This window comes from Prosopis cineraria, unplaced genomic scaffold, assembly GCF_029017545.1.
Source record: "Prosopis cineraria cultivar Desert tree isolate PC_DT_omini unplaced genomic scaffold, ASM2901754v1 PC12, whole genome shotgun sequence".
Classification (NCBI taxonomy): domain Eukaryota; kingdom Viridiplantae; phylum Streptophyta; class Magnoliopsida; order Fabales; family Fabaceae; genus Prosopis; species Prosopis cineraria.
Window position 1 is genome coordinate 10,732,926 of NW_026555343.1, and position 20,135 is coordinate 10,753,060.

The 20,135-nt window shown below is 30.7% G+C and overlaps 1 protein-coding gene and 1 long non-coding RNA gene across 2 annotated transcripts; one reads left to right on the top strand and one right to left on the bottom strand.

Annotated features, from left to right (window-relative positions):
* Positions 1-407: 407 nt before the first annotated feature.
* On the bottom strand, positions 408-4,765 carry LOC129288893 (uncharacterized). The gene is made up of 3 exons (XR_008588099.1): positions 2,380-4,765; positions 1,738-1,808; positions 408-763 (listed from the first exon to the last, which is right to left on the bottom strand). It is a non-coding gene; the product is annotated as an uncharacterized LOC129288893 (long non-coding RNA).
* A 9,064-nt stretch (positions 4,766-13,829) lies between these two features.
* On the top strand, positions 13,830-17,896 carry LOC129289674 (uncharacterized protein At1g28695-like). Its single transcript, XM_054926485.1, has 3 exons — positions 13,830-14,132; positions 14,216-14,608; positions 17,214-17,896. The coding sequence occupies exons 1-3, from the start codon at positions 14,004-14,006 to the stop codon at positions 17,718-17,720; spliced, it is 1,029 nt and encodes a 342-aa protein (XP_054782460.1). The 5' UTR covers positions 13,830-14,003; the 3' UTR covers positions 17,721-17,896.
* Positions 17,897-20,135: the final 2,239 nt, after the last annotated feature.

Sequence of the window (20,135 nt, forward strand, 5' to 3'; positions counted from 1 at the left end):
TTATTATTATTATATATATACATGAATACACACACACATATATTTCAAAAATATATGTATATTATATTTTATTTATTTAATTTCATATATCTCACACACACGCGCGCACACACACATAAACATGAATATATATATTTCAAAATATATATATATAATTATATTTTATATTTTATATTTCATATAAATATATATATACAAATATTTATCAAATAAATATTTAAATATATATATATATATATTTATATATATAAAATTCGCTCACCCTATTTTACATTCATTAATGTCATACCCCATAAATAGAGGGTGACTGGTATGGGTGTGAACCACTCACACATTCTCGTAAGCTCTGAATGAACATTTATTCCATTTTACAAAAGAAAAGAATAAAAATTTAATCAAATCACATGAGAATTAAAATAACTCCTTTAAACTCATTATCATAAGAAAGTGTCGACATTTTTGTAAAAATTTTGACAAAACCTCCCTTACAACTAGGATCTCTCGAAAATTTTACAACAAATTTTTTTTACAGATAATAGTACAAATCAGGAGCGTAGCTCCTTCCAGGCAGCAACCCATATGCAAACCAAAACAAAATATATCAACAATCTATGTGGAGCCTCTAATCTTTCTTTAAATAAAAAAAAACATACAAACTATATATATTTACATTAAAAGAAACAATGCCAATCTAAAACTTTCACCCAATGTAGCTATTCTGCCCTTTTAAGGTCGATGGTAGGATTGACGTCAGCTAACAAATCTGAGGCCAAAATAATTTTTTCAGTAAATAGCATTCCCATGATAAAATTCTTAAAATTTAAATCAACAAAATCTAATATTAGTGTCAACTAATTCAAAGTAATTCCATAAAAATTTATAAGCCTATAAGTCATAACCATATTTGTAAAATAAGAGTAAATTGAAAACAAATTATGTTATCATGCTTAAAGAAAACAATTTACTCACATATACCTCAAAGTGGTAAAATTGTTAGCCAAAATCATGTAAATTTAAAAACACTTTAATCAACATTTAGAATTTTGAGAACTCAACAGAACAGGTTACAAATGTGAATATACAGTTCATGAGGATAAATAACCAAACGCGGCTTATGCCACGAAAACAAACGTGGACACACCAGTCCACAAGGGTAAATAACCAAACGCAACTGAAGCTACGAAACAAACGTGGACACACAGCCCACGAGGGTAAATAACCAAACGCGGCTCAGGCCATGAAATCAAATGCAGGTACTAAGCCCACGAATACCAAATGTGAGAATAAAACTCACGAAACAAACTAGCTAGTGTTTAACCACAGCACGCTACGGGCTAACGGAACTACCATTAGCAGCAGTGTTCTGTTTTGAGTCCTCTTAAAATCACGTTTCAAACATGCGAGAAAAATAATTACTACTGTAATAAATTACCATTCTCAATTGCCAAACTTGCATGAATTGTTTCAATTCTTAAAATTTGTGAAAATCATACTTTATAGCTAATATACCAAACTTGCAGAAATTAAGTAGCCAATACATTCCAAAGCTTAACAACCATACAAAAATACTTTCATCAATCTTGAAAATACACTTTTGAAAATAATAAATGTATGTATTATAACTCGTTTGTCTTTCATTGATATTTTATAATTTTCAAAATTAATATAATTCATAAGAATAAAATATTTCAGAAAAATGCTATTAAAAATAAATTAAATGGAATGCTATTCACTTACTTGTTATAGCTTCAAATTCTCAAAAGTATCCTTCCTTTAATTTTGGTCAGGGTCCCATTCTTCGTCACACCCTATCAGGATGTAAATAAATGAAATTTTTTTAACACAATTCCAAATCAACCCCGTCATTTTAAAATTAATATTCATGCTTTAGAGTTAGTCTAAGTACCATTTATATCGCTAGTCTACTCTAGCTTGTTTTACCCATGTCAATCTATTATTATCATTTTTCTTTCTTGAGACACAATCCTCTGTTAGTCTTTGCACCAAATACTTTAGGTGCATTACTTCTCCTACTACTCATTTTATTAAATAATTATGGCATAGTTATCAAACTAAAATATTTTTTTTCCATTCTAGATTTCAACATTCCTTACCCTTACAATCTTAATAATCCACTTATTTTCAAATAAAACTTTAAGCTACAACATCATCTCCTTCCTTCTACACTTGAAATTTCTATTTAAATTAAAATTGTACTTCCTCCTTATGCACGTATAGCCACAGTAACAGGGGAGCCAAACTTTTCCAACTTCAATGATCAAATCACACATATATTAATCAAGACAAAGCAAGTCTTGAAGCTCCCTTACTTCCAGTAACCAACAACGTACACTTAAGGAAGAGAAAGGCAAAACTTACACTGAACAAGGGAGAGGAAGAATGGATCATAGCACTCAAGAAAGGAGGAAAACCACGTCATAGCAGTAGACCCAGCTCTCAACAGCACCAACAATAGCTCTAGCAACTTGGTTTATTCCCCATAGCCCGACACAGTCACACGGCCAGAGATAGAGCAGAAAATGGAGAGGCAACTAAAACAGAGAGTACAGACCAGTACAACAGAGCACAAAGCTCACGGTTGAGCTGGGAAAGGAAAGGCTCATGAGTAGAACTTCCAGCTCTAACGATTTGGTCCCACGCCAATAGCAACCTGAACACAGACTACAGAAACCAAGCAGCAACTGAAAAAAAAAAAGAGAAACAGAGATGGAAGATGCGAGACTGAACCTCTTAGAAGTTTCCAAGCTATGACAACTCTCTATTAACACCGGTAAGCCTTGAGATCGAGGAAAGGAAAAAATACAGAGGGACGAGGAGACGAGTTGCTCCAAAATTCCAAATCTCTCTAGCTTTCTCTTGTACTTTATAGTTGACTCAAATAAGGGAGAGAATAAGAAAATAAATTTGATGAGGGAGGGGTGTTTACATAATTTCAGAGAAGCTAAACCAAATAAAAATCCCTTTTATTGCATCAAGGATTCAAACTTAGAACCTTCAGGTTACTTGGCACACATACAATCATTCTACCAATACTTCATATTGTTATAATTATCCCAAACATAACTAAAATACATTCTTAACAAGTTATTATATGTTAATTAAATAAGTATATAGATATATTTGTTTTTAAGGCTATTACAATTAAATCTAGACATATTCCTAATTTAATAAACTTGGACATTATAGCTTGAGTTGGACTGTTTTTGTGTGCAACCCTATAGGCCCATATGAAGTTGGCAATAGGCTAATTACGCTATTAGTCCCACAAGTCACAAGTGACCTCTAACAAGACATTATAACTACCAAATTCATATGGGGATCGTAATTCGATGTAACCTATCATATAACCGTATCATATTTTTTTTTGTCACACGATATTTCAGTCAAGATCGAGACATGAAATTATTATTCTCTTTTAACTGATTATTGCTTTATTGATTTCTGAGTGGATTGACTATAGCAATGAAAAAACCCTTTCCATTATAGTATAGCTATACATTTTCTCAGTCTTACTCATTAAGTGGCCCAATAATATCTTTCACTTAATGTAAGAGACAAATTTCATTTTAACCACTCATATTTCTCTACATGAATATCACTAAACTCAATCATAACCTTCATGATCACCCGATCAAAGGTATTTTTGTTTAGGTCAAAGTTCAATGGTCATCATGTAGGAATTTATGATAATCTCAGGTCAAAGGGTTTAGTGATATGATTACATATAAGATAAGCTTATGACTTATATCATGTAGTTTTCTCATAGCAGGTCGATCCAACACCTTATACTCTTTCAAGTGCCTACAACTTTGATTTATATCTCTATAATTAATTAAAGTCATACTAGTCTTGTTTCATCTATAATCCCTCATATATGACCGACCAGGAACATTTAGAACAATCACTGTACTTTGTTCAAGGATATAGTTATCATAGTAAACATGTAATGATATGATAACAAAAAAATTTATTAACTAACAATGTACATAATATAATGATTGACCCTAAGGTACAATTTCCAATAGGACATACAATGTCAGTTACATTGAGACCAAAAATAATGTTTCAATGAATAACGTCCCAACCATGGTTGATAGAAATAATGAAAGCCACAACAACAAGTTTCTTATATAATTAATAAAATAATCAATTGAAAATAATATAACACTTACCTCATATATATATATATATATATCAATGGCTATGTAAATTAAAAAAATTATGAAGGTATGAATTCAAATAAAATTTTATCAAAAATTCAAGACCCACTTTAAATAGCAACATGTTTAGACGCCTTGAGAATTATATAGCTCAATACAAAATATAAAAATGATAAAAATAACAATTTCCTTTAGAATATCAAATTTTAAGAAAAACTAATTTCCTAAATTCACTGTCATGTTCCAAAAATTAAATATAATCGACACAGGATATTTGCACAAACTTACTTCGCTTAAGCCTTGATTAAAAAAACTTTAATTTTAATTTATTTAAAATAGGATGGAAAAGCATTATAACATTTTTATATAAATAAAAGATTCTTAACTTTTTGTAAAAACTTTGATAAAACCTCTCCGGCAAATAAAACTTCCTAAAGTTTTAAAAAAAAAATCAATATACAATCCAAATTAAAAAATATGAAACTCTGCTCCTCCACAACAGATAGACAAATAAATAACATATCAAAATCTTATTTATAGTTTATGTGGAGCATCTAATTCTAATTTTAAAGTATAAGACATAATTAAATATTTACATTGAAAGGAAGGTATCCGCAAAAAATCTTCTCATCAATTCAAAAACAACCCCTTCAAAGATCAACAGGAGGTAAATAATCAGCTATGTTATCTAAAACCAAAAATATTTTCAATGAATAACATCCTAACAATAAACAATTAATCATGAATAAAAGAAAAGTTTGAAACAATTATGTAAGTTAAAAAAATGATGATTTTCATAAAAATCCAGTGAACTTCAAAATAAAATAACTCTATATAACTTTAAATAAAATTTTGAACCATTAAATTATCAAATAAAATGTTATTGTCACTTGATTTCAAGAAATCAAATAAACAAAATAAATAATTATAAATAAATTATTGAAAAAAAAAACAACTATAAGATGTAAAATCACCAAATAATATAATTTATGATTATAGAGACTTATCAGAACAATTAGCAAACGTGGACACATAATCCATGAGGGTAAATAACTAAATGCGGCTTATACCACGAAGACAAACATGGTTACACAGTCCATGAGGGTAAGTAACCAAACGTAGCTTGAGCTATGAAATAAACATGAATATACAGTCCACGAGGATATTGCTAACCAAACACAGCTCAAAGCCTCAAAATTAAACGAGGGTATTAGACCCATGAACAATAAACATGAGAACAGAGCTCACAAAAATAAAACTAGCCAATCATTGACCATGGCGCGCTAAGGACTAACGAAACTGTCAATAGCAACTACTGTTTTATGTAAAGTCCCCTTTAAATTCATTTTCAAACATGCAAGAAAATCATCACTTTTAAAATAAAATTTTCATTTTCAATGTTAAATTCGCATGAATCATTTTTTCGTAGCAATTCAATAATTTTCAGAATAAATTTCCATAATTAAAATTCAAACTTTTATTTACTAATTAAGTAAAATAATTAATTTAGGTAAAATAATTTCACAAAATAAAGTAATTTAATCAATAAAATATCTCATAATTATATTGTTGTTGTAAAAAGAATTTGCATAAAAATGTAATATTTCAATAAATGAAATTTTTATTGAAGTATCAGTTGGGATGTTATCTACTTATCTGAAATACTCTCCAAAATTTATAACTTACTCTTTATCCCTTTTATCAAAATCCTCTTTCTCTAGACACCCTATAAAATATAGTAGGGTCTTAATAGACTTTCAATAAATTCAATAAAACTTTATTTCAAACTAACATAACAAACATTTAACTATAATAAATTTAAAGCCTTAGAACTAAGATTTACACATGAAGTAACAATAGCTAAATGCTCAATTAAAATGCAATCTCCTCTTTAGTCTTTTGTCAAATGCCTAGTGTGCATCATTTCAACCATTCAAATGAGCTTTTTAACATTCAAATCTATTACTCAACCATTAATCAACAACCATACAACTCCCAAGAAATCCACTACTTACACATTATCTCCATAATTATCTAATTTCTAGATAATACTCAAGTTAATTCACAATTAAATAGTACCTAAATCACACATACTTCTTATAAAAAATTAATAAAATTTCATAAACTACAAAATCAAGCAAAGTTCCTTCTATCAAACATTTTGTCAAACACCTTCCATGCTTTCATATCCAACTATAATACAAGCTTCTTCATTTCCTTAAAAATTTCATTAATATCTAAATTTTCAAGCTTCCCAATTTTTTTCTCCCTTCACGCAAGCCAATTGAGATCAAAGAAAATTAAATCTAATTCTTCTTCTACAGTAATATACATAAGAGAAATTATCTTCTGACGATCATACTCTTAAATTCAAGTTTCGTTTAGTTAAACTCATCCATTCCCTTCTATCACGCATAGCAACAGCAAAAATAGAAAACAATCACAGCCAAGCCAAATATCACACAGACAAAATGGCAAAGAGGTGGGGGATTTGAAGCTCCACACCTTCAATCGATTACTGTAGAACAGGAAAGGAGGAAGGACAAATCTGTCATGTTGAATAGGGGAGGAAGAAAGGAACCTCTTACACTAACCCACAGTAGCTCGGACGGGAGGGGGATGACTTTCAGCAACGCAAAACAAAAATAGAAGAAGAACGAATAGGGACGCAGATGAACAGTGAACAAATAGCAAACAGGGGAAGAACTCACGGCAAGGTTCGCAGCAGCTGCAAACGGAGCTCATGAACCAGCAGATCCAATGACGCCGAACCAGGAAGAGGAAAATCTGAGCATCCAGCAACATAACAGTAGAAAGGAGATTGGGTGTTGTTATTGTGTGACAGAAGAGGGGAAGAGGGATTGACGCGATGTAGGGGCAAGGGCAAACTCATGGTTCAAACTCCGACAACAACAGATTCACGATGATGGTCTCCAAATGGTTCGAAGGAATGGAGAATAGGAACAAAGAATCTAGTTTTCCCTTATCAAACTCTCTCTCCAAGTCTGGAGAATTCAAAAAGAACAGATTTTTTTGGCAGAGGAGCATGCGTGTTTACCAAGAGGGCACTATAATAATTTTAGCCAAATTAAGACAAAAGTAAAATAAAATAAATTCCTATCTTATACCATCATAAGAATTCAAAGTTAGAATATAAACTTAAACACCCAACAATAGATATCACTAAACCATCATTCTTTTTTAATGAATATACTCCAAAACAAAACAAAAATGCAATCAAAATATCTAATTATAAATTTTAATCTTGTTTAAATTCTTGAGTTATTACATTCACTCTTAGTAAGATTTGATTATAATGATTATCAAGCGTGGAAACACAATCTTCGAGGATAAACAATCAATAAGCATAGCTTGAAGCCACAAAAATAAGCGCAAGCATAAAGCCTGCAAAAACAAACGTGAGTACTATGCTCATGAAAAACCATTCCTCCATTTTATGTGCGTTGGCCATCACATGGATTAGCACCTCCTAAGTACCCTACTAGTTAGGTGTATCATGACGCGCTAAGGGCTAACGGTACTATTGTTAGTAACTAGTATTCTAATTAAATCCCACATTTTGAATCAAGCTTGCATGGGTCAATAAAATCAATATATATTTTTTTTAATATTTCTCATCATACTCAGCATAAATAAATTTATTTGTATATTTATATATCCCATACATGAATCATTATAATCGTTCTTTAAATACATAACCAACATTCCATGCAAGACAGCTAATAATAAAATTAAGATTATAAACCATATAAATAAATTAATTAATTAATACAAAAATTAATTAAAATACTCTATCATTTGTTCTTGCAGAATAAAAATAGTTATGTAAATAAAAGAGATGGCACATGAATATGCTAAACTAATATTTTTATGAAAATAAATTTGCTAACGAGTCATTGGGATACTATTCACTTACTTTAAATGTTCTCAAGATTCAAAGTTCACCTCTTATAACTTCAATCGAATTTTTTCTCTTATAAACACACTATAAAATATATTAAGGTCTTAGTTGACACAGAATAAGTTTAAAAGTTCCCTCCCAACATAATCACCCCCAACTATAATAGATTTAAAATTTTTGAATCAAGGCTTTACACATAAAAATTGCTCAATAGCCATTGCTAGCTACTCCATTAAATTAAGCTTTTTGTTCAGATAGCTTGTGTACATTATTTCCAAACCACACAATAAAGCCTTTTAACATTCAACTAGCTACACACATTTCTCCATCACGCTTCATTCTTAAATTCCTTTATAATATTCATGTGAGGTTCAAGATTCATTAACATCTAAATTAGATATATTTCTTATATGTGAGTTAGTTAAATCTCAAAATACATATTCAAACAAAATTCCTTCTAGCAAGCATTTCATGGAACACTTCATAAGGATCAAGTCATAAACTAACACCAACTTTTTCCTAATCAATTCCAACTCTCAAAATTTACAATGAAGATATTTAAATCCATCAAAGTCCAATATATATATATATATGCCTTAATAGAAGATTAATGTCAACCACAAATAACTCCCAATTCTTATCTCTGCATTTCACACGATTAAAGGAAAATAAAAGTCCACAACTTAACCAAAACACACGCACAGGACAGCAAAAGGAAAGAGAACTTAAAGTTCTATACCTCATGTTACCAACTAGAAGCAGAAAAGGGAAGGAGAATTCGAAACTCGTGCCGAACAGGGGAAGGGAGACTGTCAGTTATTGCAACAACAGAGAAAGAAAATAAAGGGACCAACAGCATCCTCTTTCAGTACAACAATTTTTCAGCTAGATTCTAGCTCCCCATCCCCATAGCCACGGACAACACAGCACAAGAAGATGATCATTAATTCACACAAACACGCACAGACCAATCAATAAGAAGGGTTCCAAACTTGTCACCTGAATCACGTTGATAGAAGCAAAAAGAGGAAGAAGAAGGTGTATCTCAGCAACTATGAAGGAGGAGGAGGAGAAAATCTGAGGCATACCCACCAGCATGCCGATGATGAGTAAAAAGAGAGGAAGTCGGACGGGAAGCAGAGTCGGGAGAACTGAAATTTGAGGTCCACACGCACACCGGATGACGTCGCAGCAAGGGAGGGGAAAACGATCGACGACGCACCTAGGAGAACTCACGACTCAAACTCTTAGCAGCGGCGGACGAAACTCTGGACTCACCAGTACCAGCGACAGCTGAAAACCAAGAAGGAAGTGCAGGGGAGAAGCTTCCCGATCTGTCTCTATTGGCAGTGAAGAATCAGAGTGTTTGTGTCGGTGAAGGAAAGGAAGGAAATGGATTGGACGAGTGCTCTGTTTTCGCGTAAAATGATATAAATTGTGAACAAAAAAAAAAATTAATTGGGAAAACTACAAGCAATGGCACAAGGAACAATTACAAGAAAAGGCACAAATTTTTCTCATAATTAAAAATAAAATAAGACCAATCTTTTTCTTAGTAAAATTTAAACTTTGGTCCTTAAAAAAAATACTAGATAAGTTCCTCTAAATTACCACTTTCCACTTACTGTAAAATTAATTTAAATAAAATATTAATTGAGAGAAAAGTTAATTTGCATTAACTTTAAAAAGAATTTTGGGTCATTACAGGGGAGCCTCACAAATGGTGTAGAGTTTACAAATTTAAGGGACTCTTTCACCCAACAAGCACCTCTATTGGGTGGTGGTATCACTCACTTTAGACTTGTGGTCTTGGAAAGGGCCTCATACTTAGGGTTCTAACCTGTCATGGTTGAGTGAAGTGCTATGGAGTAAGAGCCGCTGGAATTATACGTTTGGAGGGCACTCCTACTAGGCTAATCTTTTAGGAAGGGTTCTTTCTTTAAGCTTTTACTCATTACATTGATGTTTTCATTGAGAATCTCGTGTCATGAAAAAAGGGTACCCATTGAGAGTTTTAACTTGCAGGAGGCCAAATGAAGTGTCGTAGAGTGAAGAAACCATGGATGTTAGCTCTTGACAAACTAGCATTGACATGAGTCCTACATCGACAAGCCTCATAAGTGGTGTGGGATTTATAAGTTCAAATGACTCTCTCACCCAACAGGCTAGTATGTTAGGTAGTGGCATCACTCTCTTTAGGCTTATGGTCTTAGAAAAGGCTACCCAAGAAGGGTTATGACCGGCCGTAGTTGAGTGAAGTGCCGTAGAATGGGAGCTGCCAAAATTATAGTTTAGAGGTCATTCCTACCAGGCTAGCTTTTTAGGATGAGCTCTCTTTTTAAGCTTGTGTTCATTACAATTTCCACTTCATGAAAATGGCTCAATAAGCTCAAACACTTAAAAGTGCAAAAAAAACTAATTATTTTATTAGTGATTCCAATTGAAGAAAGCACAAAAATTCTAAAAATATTGTTATCTCTTGGGTAAATGAAGTCACAAAAATTCTAAAAATACTTTTATATCTCGGGTGAATGAAGTCATGTCTTGTGTAATGATGTTAAAATGTGACACGTGACATACAAGTTGCATAATTGAGATTTCTTCAATTGTGTATGATTCTATAAAAGAACACAACTTTAGCAAAGAAAGAGAAATATCAAAATTCACAAGGTTTCATTAAACAAACATGCTCTTACCTTTTGCGTGACCCATGTAGATCTTTGAGTGCATGGGTGTGCTTTCTTAAATCAGCAAACTGGTGCGTCCTCACAGCCCTATAATTAAAATTACAAAGACAATCACTTATCAATTATCACAAACCGGATGTTCACTAAACTAGTTTAGAAAATAATTTTTAGACTGGTTGTCTTTGTAACCGGTTTTGAAAGTCTTGTTGACATGTCATTTATTTTGCAAAAATGCCACTACCTCTAGTTTTTAAATTTTTCATGCAGGAACCAGTTTAAGAAAGGCAGTTTAAATAGCCATTTTTCCATTAGTGTTTTTCTGCTTGGTACTTTGCACTTTGGATGTAGTAGTTTTCTACAAGTAAATTAATAATGTAATGTAAACAAATAGACAAATGGCGTCTAAAACACGATTTCATGCAATGTCCGCTAGAGTTTCAATACAAGTCATTGTCAAATTACTTTCTTTAAATTTCTAGTTGACTTTATGAACTTTGGAGTTTCTGAGACGGAAGTCCTCTCTCATATATGGTATGGCTATTTTTCCATTAAAATTATTCAAAATATTTTATATACTTAAATTGAATTTTGGTCCGTTTTATATTTATGACTTCTCAAACTTGGCACACTAGGAAACCTCCTAATTAAGATTCCATGGAATACTGCAGCTCACGCAACAAATTCCATGCGAGTCTGCTAGAGTTTAAGTAGTATTCATCAAATGCCTCTGCCGAATCTTTAAATTCCTAGTTGATTTCTTTCAATTACCCAATATTCACACTAGCAGATGTATGGATGAAATGGTCCAAGTCTTCTGTGGTTCATGTTCTCCACAAGAAAGGACATAAGGAAAATGTGGTACTTAAACATTAGTTTTTCTTTTATTTTTGATTTTTTATATAATTATATGATACTCGGTCCGGTCCTATTTAATTTGTAGGATACTTTTTAAAAATAATTTTTAATTCAAAATACAGAACACCTTATAATAATTAAATTATTTTTTTTAATTTTATCATTTCTTAATTAGTGTGAAAGTATTTAATATATTCGTATCATTAATTAAAGCTAATAATAAAAATAAAAGTACATATCATTTTTTATAACATAAAAAAAGTAACTTTTCATATAAGATGCATAAAACTTGAAAGTGTCTTAAAATGAGAATTGAAATGACTATACTATTTAATATTATTGAATCAAGTTCAAATGTTTGAAGCTACTTAAGAAAAATTTAGGTTCCCTTTGGTTACTAAAAAGGAAAAGAATAGAATAGATTGAAAAGATCAAAACAAAAATAAATTAAATCACCTTTTTTCTTATGGTAAACATAATAAAACTCATTAATATAATTACAAAAGTAAAATTATCATACCCTCTAAAAATCTCATAAATCATAATTCATAATTCTATAAATTAAATTATCCTTCCTCCTTAAAAATTGAGTTACCTATTTTTTTAATTATTTTATTTTTATCTTTATTTTGTTAATTCATCCTATTACATTCTTTTCTAATAACAAAACTATGTCTTTTCATTTGACACAGCTGGAGTTGGTGAAACCCCATTTTTCTTGCAACAGGTTTCGTGACCCAGAAGAAAAATATTAAATTAAATCTTATCGAACATTGGCGCTCTTTCTTTTTTTTTATTTTTTTGTTTTTGTTTTTCGGATTAAGAACTTCGGCTCTTATTATTATTCTTTTGGATAAACATTGTCTCTCATTGATACTGACAATGGGAAGAGTTTCCCCCCATAGTTAAACCGACTTGGTTAGTTGGGGGTTTTGGGGACCTTATCTGTTAAGTGGGACCCACCTATTTCTATGTGAGGAGCATTTCCTTCTCTTTTACTTTCAATTGCTAGATTAAAGTTTTTAAATTTAATTTTTGATAAAAATATTATTATAATTTTACATAAAAACATATAAATGAAATATTATAGTTTTAAATAGTTTAGATCAAATTTTAGTTCTTCAAATTTATTTATATATTTTTATGTAATATTATAAGAATAATTTAATTAAAAATTAAATCAAAATTGATGAAAAGTTTAGATCCAATGATGATGAATGAAAATAGACAAAAATGGAGAGTACGGGAAAAGGAGACTGGACCCCCTCTCACTTGGTATTTGTTTAAGAAAACACGTAATGTTGGATTCAAGATATAGTTTATTTTAGAAAATTAATCATTTAATTCTATAATTTTGATTATATTAAAACTCAATTTCTAAATTTTATAATTTTGATTCAATTAACATTCATTTTATAAAATTTTTACTTTTGCAACTCAATTAAAGCTTAGGAACTAATAATATTTTATATAGTTAAAATTATAAAAACTGAATCATATATAGTTAGAGTTCAAAGACGGTTACAACTAAATCAAGCTATATGGACTTAATTATATTATGTTAAAGTTTAAGTATTAAAGTACAATTGAGTCATAAGTATAGGAATCAAATAATTATATTTTTAAAATATTTTTAAATTTTAGCACACATATTAAGAAATACAATTGTTAAAACATAGATCGCATTATTGGATACATCTTTAATTTAATGCATTAAAACGTGTCTACATTATTCTGAGTATAATAGAAAAATATTTACAAGTTAAAATAACAAAAAACATTAATAAACGTAACTTTAAAATTCTAAAAAAAAACCATACTCCATCGTATCCTTAATGTAAAGTAAATTTAATCAACTCCGCATTTAATATAAAACAAAATGTTAGTTATATTCTTAAAATTGTTTTAAAAAAATATCCAACTTTTCAATTCATATCCTTCTATACAATTAATAACTATAATAAATTATTATTTAAGAATTCAAACAGCAGGAAATAAATAAGGGATAAAATTGAAAAAATTATTAACTCTAACTTTTCTTTATATTAAGGACAAAAAGGATCAAAAGAGTATAAAAATTGAAACAAAAAATAATTTTATAAAAGGACTTGTATTATGAGAGAGAAATAGTTTATATATAATTCATTTCTCCTTCTATGCCGTGGCCTCCTCTACAAAGGAAGCAAAATCCATTCTCTCCCTCTTTCTTATGTACCCAACGTTCCACGACCATTTTCCGAAACTATCACCAGGCTTTATCTGTATGTAATTCCCATTCAAAGCAAATTCAATTCCCTTGATTCTGCAATTCTGGGAAGAAATATCAGCATATGCATTATATACGTAGAGGCACATCCCATGGATAATGCCAAACAGAAATTTGGGAATTTTTCCATCGTTCTGCTATTCTTGATCGGAATTTTCTTACTGTTTCGGTCTTCTTCTTTCTCTAGCCCGTTTCTGATGCAGGAATCATCATCAGACATAGTAAGTTCAGGATATATTAATGCTTCAGAATGAATCAAATAATGATCCAGTCTTTTTAATTTGACTTCATATGTTTACTGTAGAGAATTATTGATAAACATCAAGATAAGCTTGAATCTGCTTTAGCTAAAGCGTCAATGAAGGACAAGATTGTAATAGTGACGATCATAAACATGGCTTACGCAGAACAAGACGTTAATGGCGATACCGTCACCATGTTTGACCTCTTCTTAAGCAGCTTTTGGCTTGGACAAGGTACGAGGTCTCTGGTTGACCACCTTCTGGTCGTGGCCGTCGATCAGACGGCGTATGATCGGTGCCGATTTCTCCGATTGAACTGTTTCAGATTGGAAACGGACGGTGTGGAATTGAAAGGCGAGAAGTTGTTCATGTCCGCTGATTTCATTAACATGATGTGGAGAAGGACTCTTTTTCTCTTGGAAGTTCTCAAGCGGGGATACAGCTTCATCTTCACGGTACGTTTTTTTCTTTGTTTTTTTTTTTTTGGTGTTTGGCTTTGTTAAGAGTTTTGGAAAAATATAATTGTTAGTGCTTATATTTTTAGCTTGTTTTGATATTAGTCCTGCGCTTTATTTCTCCGTTTTTCCAAGTCTCCTAAGTTTTATCTTTCTACAACATCAGTCCTTATCAACACTTATATGGATTTGAATTCAGTGACTCTACTTAATATAGGTATTGAATGCCTATATCATCTGAACCATTAAAATTTAGATCAACAATTATGAATTTATACTCCACTTAAGACTAATAAATGAGTAAATTTATCTTAATCGTTGATCTAAATTTTAATGGTTTAGATGGTACAGACATCAATATTTATATTAAATATAGTCATTGAATTCAAATCTCACTTTTTATGGAGTTAAAGTTGCTGATGTCAACATAATACTTCGATTAATCATGTTGCTGTGTTGGTAAAATTTCGATGAATTAAACATTGTATAAGCAAAATTATTATTACTAACTTTTAATTTTTACCTATCTACTTTAGCTATCTTGTCCTCTTCTTTTAGAAACTTCATTCATTGTGCATTTAAGGACTTTGATTTAAAGTTATACTTGATTTATATGCCATCTATTTATTTTTTATATAACTCATAATAATTTTTATTAGTCATCACAAGAAGTAGCGGAGTTCATGTACATGTTAGAAGCTTTTAAGTCTTTAGGGTAATATTTAAATATAAGGTTCATGTTTATATTAAACACTATTATATTAAGTCTTTAAGTCATATTTAAAAATATAAAGATTAACATTGCAAATAGATAAAACTTAAAGAACTTGGAACAACAAAAAAATAAATAGAAACTAATATCAAAATACGTTATAAGTATGCAGGTTTTGTTTTTTCTGAAAAAATTTATGTGGGTTTCATTTATCGTTATTATTATAAACAAATTATCAAGTCCACGTCAAGTGATAAGTTAGTTTTGACTTTTTTTTTATTAATTTATAATTTATCAAAGCGGGTTTGTGCCTCTTTGTGACAATTTGAGTGAATAACTAAAATTCTACATTTGTATATATAAGACTTTCCACAAGGTTAAAATTTCAACCAATACAACAACACATAGAGAAAACAACGCAAAATAACCTCCAGATAACCTAAAATTGCTCATCTGTTTCTCCAAATGATAGATTTACAAGTCAAGAAGATTAGTTAATATTAGTTGGCTATCTTAACCATCTTTCCAACAACGCAAAATAACCTAAAGAGAAAAATTTTCTCACCTGTTTCTTCAAATTATAGATTCTGCAAATCATACTATTTAACTAATGCTCACAAATCACGAAAATTAATTGGTTAAAATTAGTTGATTGTCTTGAACCCCATCTTTCTAAACACTAATGACAATAAAACCTAAATAGGATCTAAAATTTCTCACTTGTATCTCCAAAATGATAGATTCTGCAAAGTCATATTTAACTATTGCACACAAACCAAGACAATTAGTTAAAATTAGTTGACTGTCTGAAATTTACCCCATCTTTTCAACAAAAACAAACCCAAAGAGAATCTAAAATTTCCCACCTTGTTTTTCCCAGTGATAAATTGTGCAAGTCATATTTAACTAATACACACGAACCAAGAAAATCAAATTACTCTAAATTAGTTAAAATGTCTTAAGATTAACCCATATTCCCCAAATGCTAACGATATCCATGCCATTTGATTCTATTAGAAACAATATTATTTTGGTAGATTTTATAAAATGGTTTACTCTCTTCATCTTTACCCATGATCTGATCAACACAATTAATTTAAAATTCAAATACTCTTTAGGTTGTTTAATGTAGGGCATATTTAGAAAAAGTCATCAAATATTCTAAAAATTCATACGAAGTGGTCATGTATTTAAGATTATAAATTCTTTCTAGAACGTCTCAGCGTTAAGACGAAGCAATGGCTAGATCCACAATATGACCGCGTGTCTTATATTAGTTAGACTACCTGTAATTAGTTTCTGATTTGTTATTTTTCAGTTACAGACCACTTTTATATAAAAACTAAGTTATGATTAATAAAATTCATTCAGTTCATTTTCCTCAAATTACTTTTCTCTCATTTTTCTTCCACTGCACAATCCATTTCAAAAATGTTACTTACATCTAGTACTGGAAAGAGTATAAATTTGGAAGAATGACAATAAAGTTTCAAAATAGAGAATTTATGACAGTTAAGTCCCTGACATAATATTCTGAAAAAAAAGTTATAAATATAGGTTCAACAGTTGCAAACAAGAATCACAATTGCAAATTAAAAGTTATATTCAGAATTTAAATGTCTTATTTGCAATTAAAACTTTTAAATTTCAACTATTTGAATCAATATTTAATTTACTACTAATTTTATAGAAAATTTTATCAATGACCTAACTGTTATAAATTCATTGTTGAGACTTCAATATCATTCTCCTTATAAATAACAAACTTTTAGAATGTAATTTATAAACAGGAATCCAATCACACTCCAACGTGAGTGTTGCAAAATAGCATGATCTATGTAACACAGAACAATCCATCTCTCTATGCAAAACTAACTGCTAGAATTTCATCAGGATGCTGATGTGATGTGGCTTAGAAACCCATTCACAAGGTTTAGCAACGACACTAACGAGGACTTACAGATCAGCACTGACAGATATCTTGGAGATCCTAGGTCGACACGGCAAGATATCAACACGGGATTCTACTTCGTTCGATCGAACAACAAGACCATTACATTGTTTGAAACATGGTATAGTAAAAAGGACAATTCCACAGGTCAAAAAGAACAAGACGTGCTTCAAGATCTCATTAGACATGGCATAACTACACAGTTGGGAATTGGTGTTAGGTTCATGGACACTCTTTACTTCAGTGGGTTTTGTCAGAACAGTAAGGACTTTAGGGAAGTCACCACCGTACATGCCAACTGTTGCCGGGGCATCACCGCGAAGGTGGCCGACCTTAAGGCTGTCCTCCGAGATTGGAAGCGGTTCAAAATGTTGGAGACAAGTATGAGCAATTTGACCAAGACTGTTGCGTGGTCGCGTCACAATAAATGTGGCAAGTCATGGAATTAGCAAGTAATATAATCCCGTGGACGAGACAGTGTATATATGTATATATATATAGTCCTATCGTAGATTAGAATCTGCTTGTACGTAGTTTAGAGGAACATGGTGAAACAGAGACGTTTTATGTTTTCCAAAATTTTTCTTTTCTTTTTTGTGTATCAAAAGGAATTCATTGAAAAGTTTCAGCACTGTATCTAGTCAATAGCTCAAGTCTACTCATTTAATAAGTATCTCATATGGCATGATAACAACCTTTTAAGTTAGTCAAACGATTGTAAAAAATTTGTCCTATAATATTCAAAAAGTATCAAATCTCAAATTTTTAGAGGTAACAACATGTATGAAGAGTGCTTGTATGAAAGGACATTAAATGAGCCTTTATTTACTGTAACACAAGTCTCAAACAATAGTTGGTTAGCTACCTATGGCTAACTCAGGTGATTAGGGTAGAATACGATGTGGGTAAGAATCTAGGGTTTAAAAAGGCAAGAAAAAAATGCGTATTTAGATGGCTCAAAATATACTGAAATATGAACCTCCCAGATTTTTCTCTCCAAAACTATTAAATTCTTTTTTTCTCTAACTCCTTCCTCTCTTATCCCAAGCATGCTTGCTTTGTGAGATCAATAGAACAACTGCAGATTTCAAAATGGGTTATAAATAGCTTTCACATGCAAAAATTAATTAAACATATAAATTTTAATGGCTTTGAAAGTTCAAGTAATGGATACCTAAAATGAATGAATTGCATGGGCCGTCCTAATCAAACACAAAGTAAATTAAACTTGGGAGAAAGACATATAGGTCCTAAGAAGATCAATTAATTCAAATTAGGTCCTAAGTACCAAACTTTAAAAATTTGTAAGTTCATTTCTCAAATTTGTAACTTTTTTGTGATGAATTTATAACTTAATTTTTAAATTTTAACATGATTAAAGAATAAGAAAATGCATTTTTCTTGTTAAAATTTGAAATATAAATTGTAAATTTATTATAACGAAGTTGCAAAATTGAGAGCTTAACTTACAAATTCCTTGAGTTTGGGACTTGAGGCCTAAGTTGAATTACCTCTGTGTCATTCTCCCATTAAACTTTAGTGTAAATTCATCAAAAAATTATCAAAGCTAACAAAAATCAAGCTCAGCTTTATCTTCTCTCACCCAATCAACCAACAGTTAATTAGTACTAGCTAGGAATAGTTGTTATGAGTCATAAATTAAAGAGCCTCATAAGCAAAATGAGATTTATAAAGTCTAATCTCATATTGGTAGTCAAATAGATTCTATTACGCCTGGATTTAGTAAGACTCTAACACGACAATGTTCTTTGGTATATTATTTATGTTTAATACTCCCTTCGGTCTTGTATATTAGACGCCTTCTAGAAGCACAATCTGGTTCAATTTATAAGTCAATAGTTTATGAGATTGTTTTGTTTCAAATTAAAATCCCTAAACTACCCTTGAAAAGTAAGAAAGAGAGAGAGACAAAATAAATAAATATTATATGGTTTGTTTATTTTTTGCTTCTTATTTGAGGAGTATGTTTGAAATTTTACTTACTTTTATTCCTTGTACTTTTTTAGTATTAGCATTGATGAGGTTGGTAGATGTGACTTATAAATAAAACTGAAGGGAATATTCTTTTAGGAATCATATGAAGAGCCAAATCCACACAAAAACCTTCACTAGGAATGAGCCAGCTCTTTAAGTAAAATCGTCACTTGAAACTATGATTAAATAGAGCTGGCTCCTAAAGTTTCATGCTGCATATGCAAAGAATGCATGCAAGGTGTAATAACCTAGGAATTAATTGTTTCAATTGTAATTATATTATTTATGGGACATCGATGATAAGGGGGAGTGTTGGTATAGTGGAAGTGTGCGCATATAATATCCCTTACGTTCAGAGTTCGAATCCGTTTGGGCATATAGAGAGATTTTTTTTAATTATTTTCAGCCTTTAAAATTGTCACGCTCCAAAATAGAGGGTGACTATAATGAGATGTAAATTGTACCATGCATCTCTTAAGTCTCAAATCAAGAAAACTTTCCAATTCCAAAACATACTTTAATTTTTTTATTGAAGTCATGACACCCTCAATAATATTCATTATAATGAAAGCTTTAATATGTTTTTAGAAATTTTGACAGAATCTTCACTATAATTAAGATTTCCCAAAATCTCTAAAATAGAAAATATTACCATAAACATTTAACAGTTCAGATATACACTCTCTACCCAAAGTCAGTCAGCATAATAAAATAAAAACAGGACCCTAGCTATAGTTAACGTGGAGCACCTAAACACAAATTTAAAATAAAACACATAATTGAACATTTAATTGTTAAAAGAAAAGGCGTTTCTAAAGATAAAATATTCACCCAGCACAATTGTAAGCCCCTTAATGATCGGCAGGAGA

Coding starts and splice junctions, on each gene's coding strand:
- LOC129289674 (XM_054926485.1), top strand. CDS start 14,004: ATGGATAATGCCAAACAGAAATTTGGGAATTTTTCCATCGTTCTGCTA. Junction 14,133..14,215: donor AGGAATCATCATCAGACATA/GTAAGTTCAGGA, acceptor TGTTTACTGTAG/AGAATTATTGATAAACATCA. Junction 14,609..17,213: donor GATACAGCTTCATCTTCACG/GTACGTTTTTTT, acceptor GAATTTCATCAG/GATGCTGATGTGATGTGGCT.